At 48.4% G+C, this 19851-nt stretch overlaps 1 protein-coding gene across 1 annotated transcript; it reads left to right on the top strand.

The window, feature by feature from the left end:
• Nucleotides 1–1985: 1985 nt before the first annotated feature.
• Nucleotides 1986–19034, top strand: PLOD1 (procollagen-lysine,2-oxoglutarate 5-dioxygenase 1; the record flags this gene model as incomplete). The annotated part of the gene is made up of 19 exons (XM_084274554.1): nucleotides 1986–2067; nucleotides 6403–6494; nucleotides 7326–7462; nucleotides 8706–8869; nucleotides 9044–9156; nucleotides 10780–10843; nucleotides 11948–12045; nucleotides 12348–12449; nucleotides 12556–12687; nucleotides 12965–13086; nucleotides 13767–13871; nucleotides 14323–14448; nucleotides 15716–15857; nucleotides 16367–16480; nucleotides 16728–16793; nucleotides 17143–17247; nucleotides 17648–17794; nucleotides 18278–18403; nucleotides 18641–19034. The coding sequence occupies 19 exons, from the start codon at nucleotides 1986–1988 to the stop codon at nucleotides 18794–18796; spliced, it is 2193 nt and encodes a 730-aa protein (XP_084130680.1). The 3' UTR covers nucleotides 18797–19034.
• Between the last annotated feature and the right edge of the window lie 817 nt (nucleotides 19035–19851).

Genomic DNA, 19851 nt, shown 5'->3' with positions numbered 1-19851 from the left:
AACAGCACTCGTGCTTCCAGGTGCTTCAGCAAAGCTGAGAGAGCACGGGGCAGATGAGGGGACAGTGAGGTGGGCTGAGAACTGGCTGCTGGACCGAGCCCAGAGGGTCTGACTGGAGACCTGTGACCAGTGGTGTTCCCCAGGGCTGGGTGTTGGGTCCAGTCCTGTTTCATATCTTCACTGACAACCTTGATGAGGGAACAGCATCCACCCTCAGCAAGTGCTGATGATACAAAGCTGGGAGGATTGGCTGACACACAGGGCACTGCGCTGCCATCCAGAGAGACCTGGACAGGCTGGAGAGCTGGGCAGGGAGAGACCAGATGAGGTTCAACAAAAGCAAGTGGAGAGTCTGGCACCTGGGAAGGAACAACTGCTGGAGTCAGTACAGGCTGGGGGTGACCTGCTGGAGAGGAGCTCTGTGGAGAAGGACCTAGGGGTGCTGGTAGATGACAGGGTGGCCATGAGCCAGCAGTGTGCCCTGGGGGCTGAGAGAGACAATGGGATCCTGGGGGCATCAGGAGGAGTGTGGGCAGCAGGTCACAGGAGGGGATCCTCCCCCTCTGTGTTGCCCTGGTCAGGCCCCACCTGGAGTGTTGTGTCCGGTTCTGGGCTCCCTGGGATAAAAAAGACAGGGATCTCCTGGAGAGAGTCCAGAGGGGCTACGGGGATGATGAAGGGCCTGGAGCATCTCCCCTGTGAGGAGAGGCTGAGTGAGCTGAGGCTGTTCAGCCTGGAGAAGAGAAGACTAAGGGGGGACCTGATTAATGTTTATCAATATCTGAAGGATGGGATGCAGGGGGAAATGGGCAGCCCCTTTTCAGTGTCTGTGGGGACAGGACAAGGGGCAATGGCTGCAAGTTGGAGCACAGCAAGTTCCACAGCAACATGGGGAAGAACTTTTCCCCAGTGAGGGTGAGGGAGCCCTGGGACAGGCTGCCCAGGGGGTGTGGGGAGCTGCTTTGGCAGGGGGTTGGACCCCATGAGCTCTCCAGGTCCCTTCCAACCCCTGGGATTCTGGGATTCTGTATCTGGTTCAGCAGAAGTAATGTGCTGCTCAAGGCCTTGCAGAAGGTTTGTGTCAGTGGTAGCTCCTCATCTGGTGTTCTGAAGGTTCAAAAGGGTTTCCCTACAGTAAAAAAATTACCCTAAACCCATTGTTTGTGTGTGTACTTTTATAAGGCAGGTTTATTTTGCCTATTCTCAAAGTCAGTCAGACTAAACTAGGAAAAGATGCATGGATAAGCCATCAGGGCTGCAGCATGAAAATCCAGCACAGGGACCAAGAGATAAACATTAAGACCTAAAGATGTTTATACAGCCAGGGAACAACAGTTGGTACAGGAAACCAGACTGCAGCAAACTCCGCATTCCTCAAGGAAATCCGAGGGGAGGTGGCAGGTGAAAGAAGGTTTCAGCTTCCACAGCTCGCAGAATCCATCTCTGGTTTGCTTGCTTTTCACACTTGGTGGCTCCGTGCACCAGCTGCAGCCCAGCAGTGACTGAGCTGGCCGGGAGACGAGCCCCCTCCTCCCGCACAGGCTCCCCTGGGCTTCAGCAGCGTCTCCGGCTCTGCAGCCCCGGCGCCCCCCGGCTCTGGCTGCAGCCTGCCCGCTGCCCGGACCCCGCCGCCCAGGGAGAGGAGTCGCTGCAGCCGCGGGATGCAGCCCCGCAAAAGGCAGATGTTCCCCTGCTTGGCACAGCCCTCGGGCCCCGAGCTTCCTGCCCCCTCTCCCGGACCGGCCCCCGCTGCCTCCCCGCCTCTTGCGGGGGCCGGGGCGGCCCGGGAGGAGGAGCCGCCGCCGCCGCCTCCTCCCCGCTTCCTCCTCCCGTCCCCGCCGGGCGGGTCTGGTGCGTGGCACAGGCTCCAGCAGCCCCGGAGCTTTCTAGAGCCGCGTCCCCGCCGAGCCCGGCGCGGCGCCCGGGCCCGTCCCGCAAGCAGCGACCCCGCTCGGTACCGGCTCCCGGGCCGGGAAGTCGCCTCCATGGTGCCTCCGGCGGTGCTGCTGCCTTGGGCGGTGCTGGCGCTGCTCGGGGCGGAGGGCGGCTGTGCCTCCGCGCAGGAAGGTAAGGGGGGTGTGCGGGGCGGGGAGCGGGGAGCTGGCGGCCGGGCTGACCCCGCAGAGCCCCGGCCCGGGAGCGCTGCCCGCTGCGGAGCCTGAGCCCCCGGGGCGGTATCCGCAGCCTGCTGCCGAGCTCTGAGGCGGTGCTGGGGCTGGCGGGTGTCCTCCGCACATGTTTCTTGAGCGCCTCAGTTCCCAGAAGGGTGCTCTGGGCTCGGAGTTGTGCGACACGAGCCTGGGACACCATTTCATCCCAGTAAAGCGCTCGCAGTCCCGTGGGATGCATCCCATTTGGCTCAGCCCTTCCTGCTTTTGAATTCACACGGGTCGAGAAATAGATAACGGAGAGCACTGGAGCCCAGGCTGGCCACGCTGTGACCTGAAATCTGGGATGCTCCTCAAATAACCTCGATCGGTGCCCACAGGAACAGTTGGTGGATGTGCTGGAGAGTAGTTGGTAGAGCAGTGAGGCATGAGGGCAGCTACACAGTGCCAGCCAGGCTGACACAGAGCTTCACTCCCTGTCACTCTGCCAAGAAGTTGGGATAATTATCTCTGCCTTCATTAGAGAAGTGGCGATTAAGAGGAGAATTCAACTTGATGCCCAGATCATTTCTCTTCACAATACGTGATTCTGGTGTAATTACCTTGACCATGTATCACTCAATACAGTTACTAGGGATCCATGGCAGTGGTGGATGGGGAGTCCTTAGCTATGGTGCCATAACTAAAGCACAACAATTTCAGTGTTTAGGAGAACTATTAACACAAATACAAGTAAGGAATTCATCTCTCTGTGCTATCCTGCCTTCCTTACCCCAAATCTTCCAGGTTTTACAGCGTACTAAGGTTATAAGATTGAGGTATGTTGGTTAGGAGAAGGATTTGGAGTTGACTGCTTTCTGAACCTGCTGCTTCTGGCATGGTTCAGAGGAAAAAATGCCTTACCTTTTCTGTGCCTCAGGTTCCCCAGAGTAATATGAGAATAACATTATCTGTCTCCTCTTTGTACATCCTTTCAGATGTCCACAAAAGCTCCATGCATAGCTGTTTGTAGTTAATGGAATCTTTAAAAAAATCCTTTCATGAATGTATATTGAACACAGGGCTTCTACTATCTGCTGTTAACTTATAGATAGTGTTATTGATGGTTTTTATCTGATCCCTGCATGGTGGTATTTTCTTGGGCACTATCTTAACAGGAAGCAGCACAGGAAGACTTCCCAAAGCACAGCCTGGGGATAAATTCATTCCTTGTCCTAAAATGCAGCTGCAGCTGTGCTTTCCCTGTAGAGCCAGGGAAGAAAAACAGTTGTGAGTTATTTACTTGTTACTCAGATGATGAGTTCAGTGTCATACAGAATTTTGCTCTTTTTAAAGATGCAGAAATCCACCCCATCATTTCTCTGTGATGCTGATCTCAGAGACGCTGTTCCAGTGCTCTGTTCCTACAGAATCCTTTTCATCTGTAGCACTCAAAAGTCCTCACAAAAGCAGTAAATACCCTCTGTTACCATCCTGCAGACAGAAACACAGAGGGATAGCAAGACTGGCTCCTTGTTGCATAGCAGAGCTAACAGAGCAGTCCAGCTCCCCTGGTTCTGGGTCCGGTGCTTGCTTTGTTACCCACACACGTTCCTGTTTTACAGCCATGGTGTTGTTAAATGTCCTCACATGATTTCCCATGGTCAGTGTGGCCCGAGGAGTCCCTGGGCCCAGCTGAACAGAACAGGCCACTGTTTCTGCATATGGGCAGGAACCATGACGTGGAGAACAGGGAAGCGTGAGTCTGCCTTGGGGGGTTTGACAACACCCCTGTGTGACACTGAAATGACAAGGGCTTACTGCTCTCTCTCTGCAAATACCCATCAGCTGCACCAGTGTTCAGCCCAATCCTCAGGAAAGAGAAAAAGGGGTTAAAGGAGAAGGAGCGGAGGCAGCATAGCTCAGCACAAGCTTCTGGTGCTGAACTGGAGGAATGTCTCTTGGGATGGCTACTGCAGAGGTTTCTCAGAACAGAAACCGAGCTCAGTGCCTCTGAGTCTCCCCCCGCAGACCAGTAATGAGAAGGGAATCTGTAACTTGGAGTTCTGCTGGGGAGTATCCTTGTCTTCATGCTGGATTTCCATGTGCCAGAGAGTTCACACTTTCTGTATCAGAAATAGGACGCTGCTTCGTGCTCATCCGAGTGAGCCTTCACCTCTCACATCTTGCCCAGCAAACCTCTGGCAGGTCTCTCCAGTGATGTATAAACACTTTGTTTCATCCTTGGAGAGCGGCAGGGAAAGGAGTTAATGATTTATTTCATGTGAGATGCCTGGGAATTCAGGCTGAAACAACTGCAGAGCAGTCAGGGTCTTTCTTCCCTTTTATCGTTATCGTGTGCTTTCTCCTCTCAGGTACTAGAATTTGGTGTCTTGCCATTCCCCTCTGGCAAGCCCACATTCACCCCCCTCTTCATTGGCAGGATGATCTTCCCCTTCTCAGAAACTATGAGCTCAGAGCCATCTAATAAAGCTGCTGTGATTTTCTGCATGCCATCATATACCAAGAAACCTGAATGGCTTTAACATTTTCCCTGAGGAGATACATATTTTACTCATCTGTTTGCACCTCCTGACAGGGTGGATGAGACACCAGGAACTGGAGTGTGCTGGAGGAGCTGGAGTAGGAATGTGCTTCATATACTTCAGATCTGCCCTTAAAGACAGTTCAAATGCAGGATTCCTGTTCTTTACCTGTCACTCCCTTTGCATGAGTGTCTAACAAAATACAATGAGAGCTGACCTGTGGACTGTTCTCAATCTCTCCTCTCTTTTTATTCTGATGCAGGTAAAGGATTTTAGGAATTTCCTTCAGAACATCCTCTTTCTTCCTTTCTTCCTTCCAGAGCCCTGGGACAGGCTGCCCAGGGGGTGTGGAGTCTCCATCTCTGGAGAGATTCCAGCCCCGTCTGGATGCCACCCTGAGCAATATGAGCTGGGGAGCTGCTTTGGCAGGGGGTTGGACCCCATGAGCTCTCCAGGTCCCTTCCAACCCCTGGGATTCTGGGATTCTGTGAAGTCTAATGCTGATTTTTTACTTTTACTGCCTTTGTTAGGTCTCTCTATGACTCCAGCTCCTAGATCCTCCCTCTTCAGATCAGAGTATCAGTTTGGGTCAGCTGGGGAGATGCGTCTGGTGCATCCATTCAGAGGAAAATCATTATTCCAAAAGAAGCCTGAACAAGCCAAGAAAATGTGCTTTCCTTTTTCCTGGCATTTTCTGATGCTAAAATCAAATGGGCAGGGTGTGCATTTAAGCACTGTTGCCAGGACCTATACAATTCCTAAGTGCTAAGATGAAGCACAGCATTTAATCATTACAATGGAGAAACCAGAGCTTCCACGTAAAACTCATATTCCAGAGGAACCACAGAGAAACTTGGGAAAGAGAACTTCAGGATTTAGTTTTGTCATTTTAAGGGACTGGAAAAGAAAAGGAGCTTTGGGAGGAGAATGTAAAGGAACGTTATGGCAGAATTAAATCCACATTGTGTCTGTATGAAAAAATGTGGAAAACACCTCTGGAATGCAGGAGAAAATCGGAGGAGACATGGAGAAGGAATAATAACATTCAGCCTAATTTTGGTCTTCCCTACACCCAGCAACACAAAAAGCACCTCTGTGGGGAGCAGGAAGCCAGTTGCACCAAATGGGTGACTTCCAAATGGGGGCTTGGTGGTAGTTCTACTTTTTACCTCCAAGTTTAATTTCCTTCATCATCTATGTGTTGAGAAGAGAATCGTAGCTTTCAGTAGCAGGACAAACACCCACTCAATTCCTTATGTTTTCTTTAATTAGCAAATCAGTGGGATTTGACTGGTTTTCTTCCCAAGGTTGAAGCTTTGTGGGCAGCAAGAGGACCTGCAGCACCCAGTGTTGTATGGTGGAGAGGTAATTGAGTGAGGTGTATGCAGGCTGTCTTCTTCTCAGCAGGATATGGGAGCTCCACAGCTCATCTGCCTCCCTCCCCTGCTTTAAAACCAACCCAAACATCTGTCAGTGTCCTACAGAGCAGACGTGACCCGTGTCCCTGAGCAGCAGTGACTGAGCAAAAGTTGGGACGCCTGGATTCCATTGCTGGCTTCATGATCAATGTAAAGAGTGTGCTTGGAAAGTCACTTTGCTTCCCAGGGGTTGGATTTTCACATCCCTCTTGTCAAATCTGTCAAGTACATTTAAGATTATCAATCCCTTCTTTGGCTCAGATAGTAGAGCCCCTTGGTTGGGTATGAGAAGAGCTGGCTGTGACAACAACCTGAGCTGAACGTGTCTCTTGTGGTTTCTTCTGTATGCAGAAAACCTGCTGGTTCTTACTGTTGCCACCAAGCAGACTGAGGGATTCCAACGCTTTAGAAGATCAGCTGAGTTCTTCAACTACAAAGTCCAGGTGATGGCCAACAGCCTCGGTGGTGGTTGGGCAAAGGGAATTTTGAAGTGTGGAATGGATGAGACTTGTCCACAGAGTGATTAAATAAAAGCCCAAGAGAGGACACACCTGCCCAGGCAGCTGAAAAATACTGTGACTGGGGCATTTCTGCAGCAGCAGGGACAGGGAGGGGATTGTCCCTCTCTGCTCTGCCCTGGGGAGGCCCCAGCTGGAGTCCTGTGTCCAGAGCTGGGGCCCCAGTACAAGAAAGATGTGGGACTGGTGGAGAGGGGTCAGAGGAGCCACCGAGATGCTCAGAGGGCTGGAGCAGCTCCCCTATGGAGAGAGGCTGAGGGAGCTGGGCTGGTTCAGCCTGGAGAAGAGAAGGCTGTGGGGGGACCTCATTGCAGCCTCCCAGTCCCTGAAGGGAGCAGAGGAACAGGAGGGGAATCAGCTTGTTAAAGGGCAGAGACTGGCAGGACAAGGGGGATGGAGTGAAGCTGAAGGAGGGAAGGGTTAGATGAGATATTAGGGGGAAGTTCTTTCCAGAGGGAGTGGTGAGGGGCTGGAACAGGCTGCCCAGAGAGGGGGTGGGTGCCCATACAGCATCCCAGTACAAAGCCCCAGAGTGCTTTGTTACTGTGCTGGGCGTTACGCTGACTGCCTGTCCCAGGGAATGGTTCAGAGGCTGCTGTACATCCCCCCATCTGTCCTGATGCTGTTGTCTAGGGGGGGTTGGTGACTTTTACTGGGAGTTACCAGCACTAGTAAGGTTGTGGGTTCTGGTCCTTTCCTGTGAGTCTTGCTGGGAAAGTGAGTTGTTCAGTAGACCCTGTGTCTGTTGTTTTTTAGGTGCTGGGGCTGGATGAGGAATGGCAGGGTGGAGATGACAAGAAGCCAGCAGGAGGTGGGCAGAAGATTCGTCTCTTGAAAGCAGCTTTGAAACAGTATGAAGATAAGGAAGACTTGATCATCCTTTTTGTGGAAAGGTAATGGGTTGGAAAATATTTGCCATGATCTGGATTATGAGGCTGTTTGGACAGGTTCTTGCTAAGAAGAAATTATCCCTGAAGTAGATTACTTTTGGAAGGTGTGTCCAGACCTCTCTGATTTTTGCCCTCTGAATTCTCTCAGTTGCCTGAGAGTTCCTCAGAGCTGCATCCGTGGCAGCTGGGAAGGGCTGATCAAAACAGACCAATTCCAACTCCTGCAAAGAGCTGATAGTGTTATACCTGCTTCTGCCAGGGTGGAATTTGGCTGCCTCTCTCTGCAGAGAATGAGCAGACAATTTCCATAGATCCAGGCAGGCCTTTTGTACCAGAATTATTTGTTTTATAAGGTGAGGCGAGCTGCAACACAATCCTGAGTGCCAGGAATTAGTCTGCCAGCGAAGTGTAGAGAGAGAAGAAGACAGTTTGGAGTCTCCATGTCTTTTCCTGTGCCCAGCAAGAGGCAGGGCTGGGATGCCTCTAACTGTCTCTAGCTCCCAGGGGAGGGAGATCATCTTTTCAGCTCTGAGTGTCTACATGTGTCTAGAGAAGTTGGGAATGATTAATATCTGTAATGAGCAACTTTCCAGTCACCAAAATGAGTTTGAAGTGTGCAAATCCTCTGGCAGACAGTGCAAGTCTCATTCTGAGAGTGTTGCCTGGGAATTGGTTAGTTCTACACTATGCTGAAGCAACAGCAGCTGGAGTGCTGCCCCCAGTGACCAGTGTCCAGTGTAGGTTCCTCTTGGAGACTGCAGAGAGCTCTGTGGCAAGTGACAGGATGTAAAAGATGTAACAGGCGTGCCCTAAGGGTTTGAGTAATCTAGAAACCAAGGGCAGGGTAATTCCTCCCCAGTAAGTAAAAGTTGTTACAAACAGTGAGGGCACCAGGGCTCCACGGTTCCAGATGGGGGGAGAGTGAGACGAGATCAGCGTGTTTGCAGCTTGGAAGGTTTGTTTCTATTAACACAGGAAACTCTGTACAAGGAAGGGGGGGTGTAAGATCCCCCAGACCAGTGCAGAGTCTTCTATAGTAACATCCTCAGTTACATCTAAAAGTAACATCTTCCACTCCATGAATAAGATTACACTGAATTAGCTACCATTATGATAAAAATGGGATACTGTGAAGAAGAACTAAAGAAGGGGAGTCCTAAGGAATTGGCTGTTCCTAGAAGCTTTTTGGGCTAACATGTTCTTCTGGCTCCTTACCTCTCTGTCTCTCATCTGTCTCTTGCTCTAGCTATGATGTACTCTTTGCTTCGGGCCCCACAGAACTCCTGAAGAAGTTCAAACAAGCCAAGAGCAAGGTGGTCTTCTCAGCAGAGAACTACATCTATCCTGACAGAAAGCTGGAAGCCAAGTACCCTCAGGTGCGAGATGGAAAGCGCTTCCTGGGCTCTGGAGGTAAGACACAGAACCTTCTTTCAGCTGAGAACCTCTCTCAGCTTCTTCCTCCTTTGGGAGAAGTAGCAAGCAACTACCTGTTGAAAGCATCTCTCTAACAAGTGGTGCAAACTGAAGCCCTGTTCCTTTCTTGGTTGTCTGGGTTGCAACACCTCTTCGTGCTTCCTGCTGCAGGTTTCATTGGTTATGCTCCAAACCTGAAGAAACTTGTGGAGGAGTGGAAAGGCCAGGATGATGACAGTGATCAGCTCTTCTACACAAATGTCTTCTTGGATCCAGACAAAAGAGTAAGTGTAGCTAGATATTGGGGTTAGGAGGAGTTCTCTGAGAAACACTGCTGTTAATTCTCTGTGCTGTGTGTATCCTGGTTGACAGTAAAAGAAATCAATCACATATTGCCCCTTAATTACTGCTCTGGCAACGTTACCTGAGATAGGCCAGCAGTGCTCCTACTTACCATTTCCTTCTGAAAATCTGCATTCTGGCCACTACCCCCTTGGCCTGTTCTTAGGAGTTTTTATCTTTAAGCTCAAAATGATGATGGAAGATAGGTGTCTTTAAACAGGTCTTACTGGAAACTCATACCAGTATCTGCACATGCTGATAGTGAAAGCTGCTGAGCATGGCAGGACTAACCAGCCTCCTCACAGGGGCTGTGAAACCCAGACTCTTTGCTGTGTCTCTTCCCTGCAGGGTGCAGTGCTGACTTGAGATACCCAGCCCAGCACCAAAATATGTGCTGGGTAAAGGGACAAGGTGAGGCCTGAGCAGATTTGGTGTGGTGACAGGGTCAAAGTTTCACAGCCTTGTAGCCACTATTGTGCCACAGGACAGGGGCTGTGGGCATCACTGCTGGAACAAAGAGCCTGCCACTACCTTCAGCAAACACCTCTAGATCCTGGGCAGCAGAACCTGCATCAGCCTAGGTAGCATGTCACATAACATCAGGTAGAAGCCTGGAATGGACCCTGGAAGCATCACTGCTATTCCAGCACCATGCAGTGCACTGGCCCAGTCAGCCAGCCCCCAGGGTGATGTGCTTCTGTTGCTGTTCTGCATTATGCAGTGCAACCTGCCCTGAGGGACAACACAAGGCTGTAGGAACTAAGAAGTCAAACTGGCAGTAAAGTCAAGAGGAAGCCTTAACATAGGAAGCTGCTTCCAGCCTGGTTAGGGAAGGAATTATGCTTTTGTTTATCAGCAGGGCTAGTAAAAAAATTGTTGGAATGGCTGCACTTTTTTCCTTCCCCAAATCTGAATGTGGCTCATGATATTTTAACATGAACAGTTCCTTTAATAGTCTCATTTGCAGTTCTGGCCCTGTGCCACACAAAGGCTGAGTAATTCTACTGCCTTGGCACGTAGGCAGCGGATGTTATCACCCTACTGTCCTTCCCAGCAATCAATCTTAATAAATGCCTTGAGGGACACTAACTGTTAGGTCAGAGCTGGATTTTAGTCTGACAAAAATCCAGGCAGAGTGTAACAGCAGGGAATAAACCCAAACATTTCCCAAGCTGGCCTTGCACCCTTAATGGTGTGCTGGTACCTGGGGTAACACTTGCCCTGCAGATAGAGGGCAAGAAGGTGTCTTGGTGTTCCTGCAAATTATATTCAGGGTTTATATGCTTGTGCTGTAAGTGTGATTAATACCACAGCAGCTTTACAATGTTTATTTGCATGGTTTTGTCTAATACAACACATGTACATTCATTTAGAAAACAGCAAATCGTCTCAGATTCAAATGAAAATGAGGATTAGCTGGGAGTGCTTCAGGCTTCAGAGCTTGTAGGGTATGGAAATGATTATAGGAATGTGATACATCTTCTCTCAGCCTAGGGTCTCTGACATGGAAAGAATGGATGCACACTTGTGTTCTAATTAAGGTTATTTGTCTCATTCTCTTAAAGGAAAGTATCAATATCACTCTAGACCAAAGAAGCCGGATCTTCCAGAACCTAAATGGAGCATTAGGTGAGCTGGAAGAAGGAAGCTCATTTCTCCCTGGAACGCAGCTGCATGCTGACACCAGAAATAAAGTTGTGTTGTGGCTGAAGGGATTGAATTTCAGAAATTCCTGTCCCTGCAAAATAACCCTCAGTAAAAAACCTCTGCCAGAATTCTGGGATTTGTTTGCAATTCCAGTGCAACCACCTAGATTATCACTGCAGTTCCCTCTTCACTTGGGGGGATGCAGGACAGGTTTTCCATTTCACACCTCCTTACCACTTTGATCTCCAAGCGTGTGGGATTGCATTAGCCTTGGGGACTGAAAGTGGGAGGGACTTCAGTGCAAGTAATAACACACAACCCTGCCTAGGGCTTGCATGTCTTTCTGCTTCAGAAGTGTGTGTGGAATGCTGCAGAGGGTGAGATGCAGCCAGACTCTGCCTGCGAGCGCTCGCTGACCAGATCAGGCTTCTGACCTGAATGATTCTGCCAGTCCTGGCAAAAGTGGTTTAAACTCTCCTGACACTCCTGCCTAGTGATTTCAGTTTGCAGGCTTGCACCACTCTCTCTTTATTCTGGTCAGGTAAAAAATGATAATGGGAGTGTATTTTATGGCTCCTGTGCTCATCATAACACCGATAGACTGGAGCTTGGATCTGTCCTGGTCTGATTGCTGAAGGATTTTGCGTGGCAGTGTTGAGGAGATGTCTTGGATGACCTCTGCCAGGAGAGTGGACTTTTGCCTGGAGTGAAAGAGATGGCAGGTGCATAGAATGTTTAGGTGAGGGGCCTGAGTCCCCCCTGGCCAGCAGCAGCTGTTCCTCACAGTGCAGTTTGTCATTGCCAGTTCTGAAAGATTGTTTCAGTGTGGTTTCTGCCAGTTCCCTGTAGAAGGTGTGTTTGTCAGCTCTTTATCCAGCTTCCCAACCATCCTTCTGCTACCTGACAGGATCATTCAGGACACTTTTTCTCCTTTCTGGATATGGTCTGTAGCCTTTAAACTAATTGCATGGTTATCCATGACCATGCTTTCATCCTTCAGCAGTCGTTCGTTAGAAATGAGGCACTGTGCTGCTAATTACTTACAAAAGCCTTCCTCTGGTAACATGATGGCAATGGCATTTCCAGATGAGGTCGTTCTGAAGTTTGAAAACTCAAGAGTGAGAGCAAGAAACTTGTTATATGACACTCTGCCTGTGGTGATTCATGGAAATGGACCCACCAAGGTAAGTGGGTGTCCTGAGGGAAAGATTTGCTTTGTGTTTGTTGCAAAATGATCCTTTAGGCTCAAGTGTATGGGGTTACTGTCTTCCCATATGCTGTTTTTCCCTGTGTACATTTACATTTGAGAAACAATAATTGGTCCAGGTGTGGCAAGATGGGTCTGGTTCAAAGATCAGTGTGTAATCAGGCTGTCATACTTTTTGGATTCTTTAGTCCAAGAACATAAAGTTCTGATGAAATGTGAGTGGATGCAAAGAAACCCCCCTGCTCTGTAGTGTGTAACGTTGTCAAATTGCCTCTGCAGCTGCAGTTGAACTACCTGGGAAACTACATTCCTAAAATATGGACATTTGAGACTGGCTGCACTGTGTGTGATGAAGGTCTGCGAAGCCTCACAGGGTTTAAGGTAAGGCTGACGCCTATTCAAAGATCTCAGGGTGAGTCTCAGAATGACAGTGGGATGTGTTGTGTTACCTAAGCCAGCACTCCTCTCCTTCTCTCACTGGATGTAGGATGAGGCATTGCCAATGATTCTGATTGGCATCTTCATCGAGCAGCCCACCCCGTTCCTCTCCCAGTTCTTCTTGCGCCTTCGTAACCTTCATTATCCAAAGCAACGAATCCAGCTCTTCATTCACAACCATGTAAGTACAGCTGGGCTGTGATGGTATTAGCAAATGCAGGGAAAATGTATACCTCCTCCTGTACTGCAGGCACCACTGCAGCCTTTGATGAGACTTCCAGGCTCTGTAATCCCAGCACTTACCTGCCATGGCACCTATAAGATGGGTCCATTCAGCTGTAGAGGTGTGGAAGTGGGAAGAACTTTTGCTTGTCTGGTTTGGCATTTTGAAGACCAGGAGGCTGAGCAGCCAGGGATGAGCCCATCTCATCTTTATCCTTATTTTCCCTTTGATGTAGGAGCAACATCACTCAATGCAGGTGGACTCTTTTGTTGAAGAGCATGGCAAAGACTATCTTGCCATCAAAGTGATTGGACCAGATGATGAGTTGGAGAATGCTGACGTGCGTAACCTGGGCATGTAAGTGCTGATGGCTGGCAGGGTCAGCCTGTGGCCAAACCTAGGCAGTCCAGTTTCTCTGAGCATCATCACTGCCTAGTAGATGCTTCTCTTCTTTCAGTCACCCTCTTCTTTCAGTTTTCCTAGCATTAACTCCCCATGCACATTATATATTGGGAGAAAATAAGCCCAAATGCCAGTTCCCTTTCTCCAGTTTCAGAAACCAAGTTCTTAGTGGTGCTTTGCTCTCTTAGAAGCACAGCCCTGTACCTTCCACCTTCATCAAGCAGTCTATATGCCCAGTCCTGGATCACAAAGAATATGCACCTATGTATCTGAAGAGGAGGAGTGTAGCAGTAGAACTAAGAGCTCGTGGCAGAGTATCTTGCTGTCTGTGATGAGGTGTGAGTTTGAGCTCAGGGCTCGGTTTGGGCCAACTGTAAATGGGAACTTCTTCAGTTTATGCTGGGGAAACAGTTTGCTAAATGTTGATTTTGGCTGTGCCTCAGTGTGTGCATTGAATACTGAAGATGACGTGCTTGTACTACGCCAGCCTGGGTTGTTACCTTAAACTGAACTTTTCTGAGCACCTCTAACATGACCTTTAGTCTACAAGGTGAGGGAATTCCTGGCATTCTGTCCCTTGTCTCAGTCTGTTCTAGGAGGATTCTGATGTCATTTTTCTTGTTCTCTGGCTATAGGGATTTGTGCAGAAAGGATCCTGACTGTGACTATTACTTTAGCCTGGATGCTGAGATAGTTCTGAAGAACACAGAGACTCTAAGGATCCTGATTGAACAGAACAAGTGAGTTCTTTGGTCTAAGCAATCCTTGCTGGTCATTTTTCACACAAGGACTACAGTGAGCTCTTTCACCACCGAGATGTGTAGGGCAGTAGGAGAACTGTGTCAGAAGTGGAATGTTAGACAAACACCTCTTTCTTGATCTTTTTTGCTGTGGTGGCAATCACTGGATTTTAGGTGGTGGATGTAAATCATCCCTAGTTTTGTCTTTCTATAGCCACTAGACCAAGTGGTTATAGCACACCCTGCAGAGGTGTGCTGCAGGGTGCATGATACAGGAGACTGTGACTATATATCTGCCCTTTCTTACATGGATTTTTTATTCCAACAAGTTTAGAGAAACAGTAATTCTGTAAGTGAGGGACAATCTATCTCTTACGGTCCTGTGCTTTGTAAGTCTTTCCCTTTTCTTCCTGTGGTAACATCCTGCCCTGCAATTCCTTTGTGCTCGTAGGCAGGTGATTGCCCCGCTGGTCAGCCGGCACGAGAAGCTGTGGTCCAACTTCTGGGGAGCGCTGAGCCCCGATGGGTACTACGCCCGCTCAGAAGATTACGTGGATGTTGTTCAAAGGAGGAGGGTGTGAGTATGCAGAGAGAGTTTCTTACCAATCCAATCCCTCAAATGCAAAGATTCCTGCAGCATGTTATCATGCTGGTTATGCTTGAAGATGATGAAGGGCCTGGAGCATCTCCCCTGTGAGGAAAGGCTGAGTGAGCTGGGGCTGTTCAGCCTGGAGAGAAGAAGACTAAGGGGGGACCTGATTAATGTTTATCAATATCTGAAGGATGGGATGCAGGGGGAAATGGGCAGCCCCTTTTCAGTGTCTGTGGGGACAGGACAAGGGGCAATGGCTGCAAGTTGGAGGACAGGGAGTTCCACAGCACCATGGGGAAGAACTCTTCCCCAGTGAGGGTGAGGGAGCCCTGGGACAGGCTGCCCAGGGGGTGTGGAGTCTCCATCTCTGGAGAGATTCCAGCCCTGTCTGGATGCCACCCTGTGCAATATGAGCTGGGGAGCTGCTTTGGCAGGGGGTTGGACCCCATGAGCTCTCCAGGTCCCTTCCAACCCCTGGGATTCTGTGATCATCAAACCAGGTAATGTCAAAAACCAGAGAGCATAGCTGCCTTTGTGTATAGAAAAGAAAAAGGAGTCTGTACTCTAATTTGGAAACTGCTCTGTGTTTTCCCCTGAGCAAAGACTATAACATACCTTGGGCAGATCAGAGTAAGGATTCAAGAGTCTTGACTGTTGAAATCACTTCATCTTACTCACATTATGTTTTCCTACCTGTAGATGAGATTTAGTGTGATCCTTAAAATCCTGTAAAGTGCTGTTTCATCTTTTTTGGATAGTCTTCATAAAATACCGGGTGATCCCTGAATTGCAGGTTCACAAAGTATAATTGTTGGTTCGTTCATATCCATTATGGGGCCCTCTTTTTTTCTTTTTTTTTTTTCTTTTTTCCTTTTTTTAGGCCATTATATGTGCAATAAATGCTGGAAATCAGCTTGTGCACTTCTGGCTGGTTCAGTTTTTTTAATCACTGGAGAAAAGTATGTTGCTCTGAGAAGAGATTCAAGCCATTAATTCTATCCCTAGCAAAAACACACAGTAGCAATTAATTGCTTGCACAGTGCACTAGTATTTGTCCAGCTTAAAAGCTCTGGGCAACAGAAGTGATTTTTCCTGGCATGACAATTCCTATTGGTATGGTTTCTCCTTACTGTTCTGACTTGGCTCATTTAGGCAAGCCTGGCTGATGCTGCAGTGCTGACTGCCATCCCATTGATCCCAGTTTCTAGCTGTGTGGTGTTTTGAACCTTACTCTCCTCCCTCTGTGTTTCAGCGGGCTTTGGAATGTGCCCTACATCAGCAGCGTGTACATGGTTAAAGCCAAGGCTCTGCGATCAGAGCTTAACCAGGAAGATCTCTTCCACAGTGGCAAGCTGGATGCTGACATGGCTTTCTGCCACAATGTTCGGAATCAGGTCAGTCCAGGAGAGAGAGGCTGGCAGGGGACAGCCACATGCCAGGGTGGAGGTGACAAGAGGAAGTTGTTTCAAGGCATTCAGCTCTTGCTGGGGCATGGGACAGGGTGAACTGGCATTATCTAGCAGTGTGAGATTTCTATCTGGTTGTGAAACCACACAGAGCCAGGGGCCATGAAATGCAGATAACATTTGTGTTCTTGGGCCTACTTGGGGTTGCTCAAACTGGGGTTGACAAGCTCAGAAGGAAGAAGCTAATCTCACAGCAGCTGCTCTGCTTTCAGCCCTGGCTGATGGGAGGCACAAAGTTACTGGCTCTGGCTATAAACTTTCGAAGTTCCTCATAGCCAGGGTGGAAGTTAAACTGAAAGCATGAGGGAGAAAGAATGAGTTGATGAACAGCTTGGGCAGAGCCATCACCAAGGAACTGTAAAGTGTTTATCTTTCATAGGAGCTCACAGCAATGTGAGCCTGGAAATAAAGCCTGATTGTTTCCCTCTGTCCTGCAGGGAGTCTTTATGTACCTGACAAACCGGCATCAGTTTGGGCATATACTGTCCCTGGAGAATTATCAGACAACTCACCTCCACAACGACCTCTGGCAAATATTCAGCAATCCTGAGGTGAGAGAACCTGCGTGCTCAGCAGGCTTAGCGGTGAGGCAGGGGAAGGTTCCAGGGCTACCTTCACCAGCAAGGAAGGGCCAGGCGTTGTAATGATGATGACTCTCAGTGTAGTCACAGGATTTAAAGCAGGATGTTTATGTGATTCATAACGTCTGAAGCTTGAAAGACATGAGTACTTGACCTGTCATTGCCTCCCTGAGCAGACCCCACAGAAATGACTGGTTTGCTTATCTTTTAATTGCAGGACTGGAGAGAAAAATACATCCATGAAAACTACACAGCAGCTCTGAAAGGGAAATTGGTAGAAATGGTAAGAAAGCAGGGCTCTTATCCATCAGAATGGGAGATTAGCATCAGGACCATGCTTGTATTACACTATTGGGATTCTCAGGAATAAACAGTTAAGCACAACCTCACGGTCTCTCAAATGCAAAGGAAACTGCCCTTGAAAGTACTTTTAGAGCCAATTCTTCTAGAACTACATCTTCATCTCTCTTCAGGGAAAGTGGGGTAGGGAAATCAGAAGACAAATTTACATCCTCGATATTTTAGTTACTTTTCACTTAAACTGACTCAAGGTACAGTCAGTTTAGTCTTGTTCCCTTTGCCTTGAGCACCTACTCTTGTTTCTGCTATTCTCACCTGTCTGCTTTGCACAGCCCTGCCCAGATGTTTACTGGTTCCCCATATTCACTGACACTGCCTGTGATGAGCTGGTGGAAGAAATGGAACATTATGGCCAGTGGTCCACAGGAGACAACACGGTAAGAAAAAGGAGGAGCTCTGGGTCACACCGTTCTCTCTGTATGTTCGTTGGCAGCAGTGCCTTCTGCAGGAAGGCATTAGACCCCCACAGTTAAATCAGGAGACTGGAGGTGATCATCTAATTTTGCTCCTGATGAACTCTGTGATTTTGCCCCTGTACTTCAATGTGAATTAATTTTTCTGAGTCCTCTTTTGTGCCCTCTGAAGCTACAGTGTTCAGCCCTTCTGATGGTAATATCACATACCTTAGGTTTTACTCATTGTTTGAAATGAGTTTTCCATCCTGGAAATTCTGATAAATAAATGTTGTATTTATTTGTAGCTACCAGAAACAAGTGCTTTTTGTTCCTGAAGTCCAAGGTTCCCATCCTCATGGGTATTTTCATGATTCTATTTCAGGACAGCAGAATACAAGGAGGATATGAGAATGTCCCAACTATTGACATTCACATGAACCAAATTGGCTTTGAAAGAGAATGGTATAAGTTTCTTCTGGAATATATTGCACCCATCACAGAGAAACTGTACCCTGGATACTATACCAAGGTATGGTCACCTGAGCTTCAAAACTCATGGTCAGCTCAGCACCTCCTCCACTTGCAGCTGTGTGAGAAGACTAACAGAATCCAACAACTGAGTTTTTCAGGCCTGGAACAGGCTGCCCAGGGAGGGGGTTGAGTCACCATCCCTGGGTGTGTTTAACAGATGGGGAGATGAAGTGCTCAGGGGTATGGTTTAGCTTAGGATGGGAATGGTTGGACTTGATGATCTTAAAGGTCTTTTCCAACCTGGGGATTCTGTGATCCTCCAGCAGTATGCATGTTATTTCGCAGTACGGAGGAACCGACTCTGGCATATGACATAAGTAATCAGAAATAGGCATTACCCAGTGATGTTCTCCTGCCTTATTTTTGCCTTTCTCTCTTAGTGGTGGGATGCAATTTGAGTATTACACCCTGCTTGGCAGCTCAGTAGCCATGGCTGCTATATCCCTGTAACAAATGTGCACTTTGTTCTTCTCTCCTGCAGACTCAGTTTGAGCTAGCCTTTGTAGTCCGCTACAAACCCGACGAGCAGCCCTCTTTAGTGCCCCATCACGACGCTTCCACCTTCACCATTAACATTGCCCTGAACCGAGTGGGAATAGACTATGAGGTAAGTGTTTGCCAGGGTGTCAGTGCCATACAGCCTGCAGGCAGCTGAAACACCTTGCCTTATCTGTACCTGGCCTCTCCATGCTAAGGATAGCAATTAGTGGCTGGGCTAGGCTAGAATGTGGCAGAACACAGGAGATTTCCCCAAGCACCTTCTCATGCTTTCAGGAGGGCTGCCAGAAGGCAGAGACCCTTTCCCCAAGCTGATGTGTCTGTTGTGTTGGTGTTTCTCCATCAGGGAGGAGGCTGCCGGTTCCTGCGTTACAATTGCTCCATTCGAGCTCCAAGGAAAGGGTGGACCCTCATGCATCCAGGACGCCTGACCCATTACCATGAAGGTCTTCCAACCACCAAAGGAACCCGTTACATCGCAGTGTCCTTTCTTGACCCCTAGAGCCATGCTTCACAGGAAGGACTTTTCCCTGGCCCTGCTCACTGCTGACTTTGAGTGGAAACAGGGACTGCTACTGAGGGTTTCTAAGGCATTGATCAAAGCTATTTGGATATTGATTTTTTTTAATGATATTTTAGGACTCCACTACTGGAAGATCTTCCTCTGATACTGCAGTTATTATCTAGGAATATTGCAGTAGAATTTGGAAGGAGATTTTGTGCCTTCATTTTTGATTCTCCTCCTCATCCGCTGTTTCTAGGAAATGCGTTTTACTTGAACTTTCACTGGTTGGTTGGCTTTACAAAAATGCTTTCCTGGACTGGAAATCCAGCTTTTTGGAGGCAAGTCACAAGCTCACTCTCCAAGTAGCTGGAGGCCTGTTTTCATCCACAGCATTATACAGGACTGGACATTTTAGACAATTCCTGGATACTATTCCAAATATAAACCAATCAGGGAGCTGACTCCAGGCGTCATAACAGATAAATGTCATACCAGATGAAACTCAGTGACAAGAACCTGAAGATCATCTGATTCCTTACCTCTTTGCAGTGCCTGGAAGCATATCACAAAGTCCAAAGCTGCAGCAGAGGCAATGTGGGTGCTTCCAATTAGCTAAACGAAGGTCCGCTAACGATACTGTACCTCTAGGGTTAGACTGAAGAGATCAAAGATAGCTTCCTTGTCTTCTGTTGCTGCAGCATGGATACCCAGATAAATGCAGAGCACACCTCTACATGTAGTAACATCTGAGAACAGGAAGGCTGAGAACAACTCAATCAGTCAGGAGAGCTTCACTGCTGAATCGTCTCAGCTCTGTCCCACACTAAGATTATCAGTCAGTTCCTGGGTAACAACCCAGAGGCCCCAGTGGTCTTTGGTGCCCTCATTCCAGTTCTCAGTGATGTTTTTGATAATTTGTTTTTGCATCTAACTTGAACAGGCCCTCAAAGACCTGTTCTCTGGTACTTAAGAGACAATGATTATTCAGTGTTTCTATTATTTGAAATTCCAAACCAAAACGCTCCATTGCAGGTGCTTGTGATGCTGATGGA

This window comes from Gallinula chloropus (assembly GCF_964237585.1).
Source record: "Gallinula chloropus genome assembly, chromosome: 23".
In the NCBI taxonomy this organism is placed as follows: domain Eukaryota; kingdom Metazoa; phylum Chordata; class Aves; order Gruiformes; family Rallidae; genus Gallinula; species Gallinula chloropus.
Note: the sequence above shows the minus strand (reverse complement) of the source record. Positions and strands in the feature narration are given on the sequence as shown.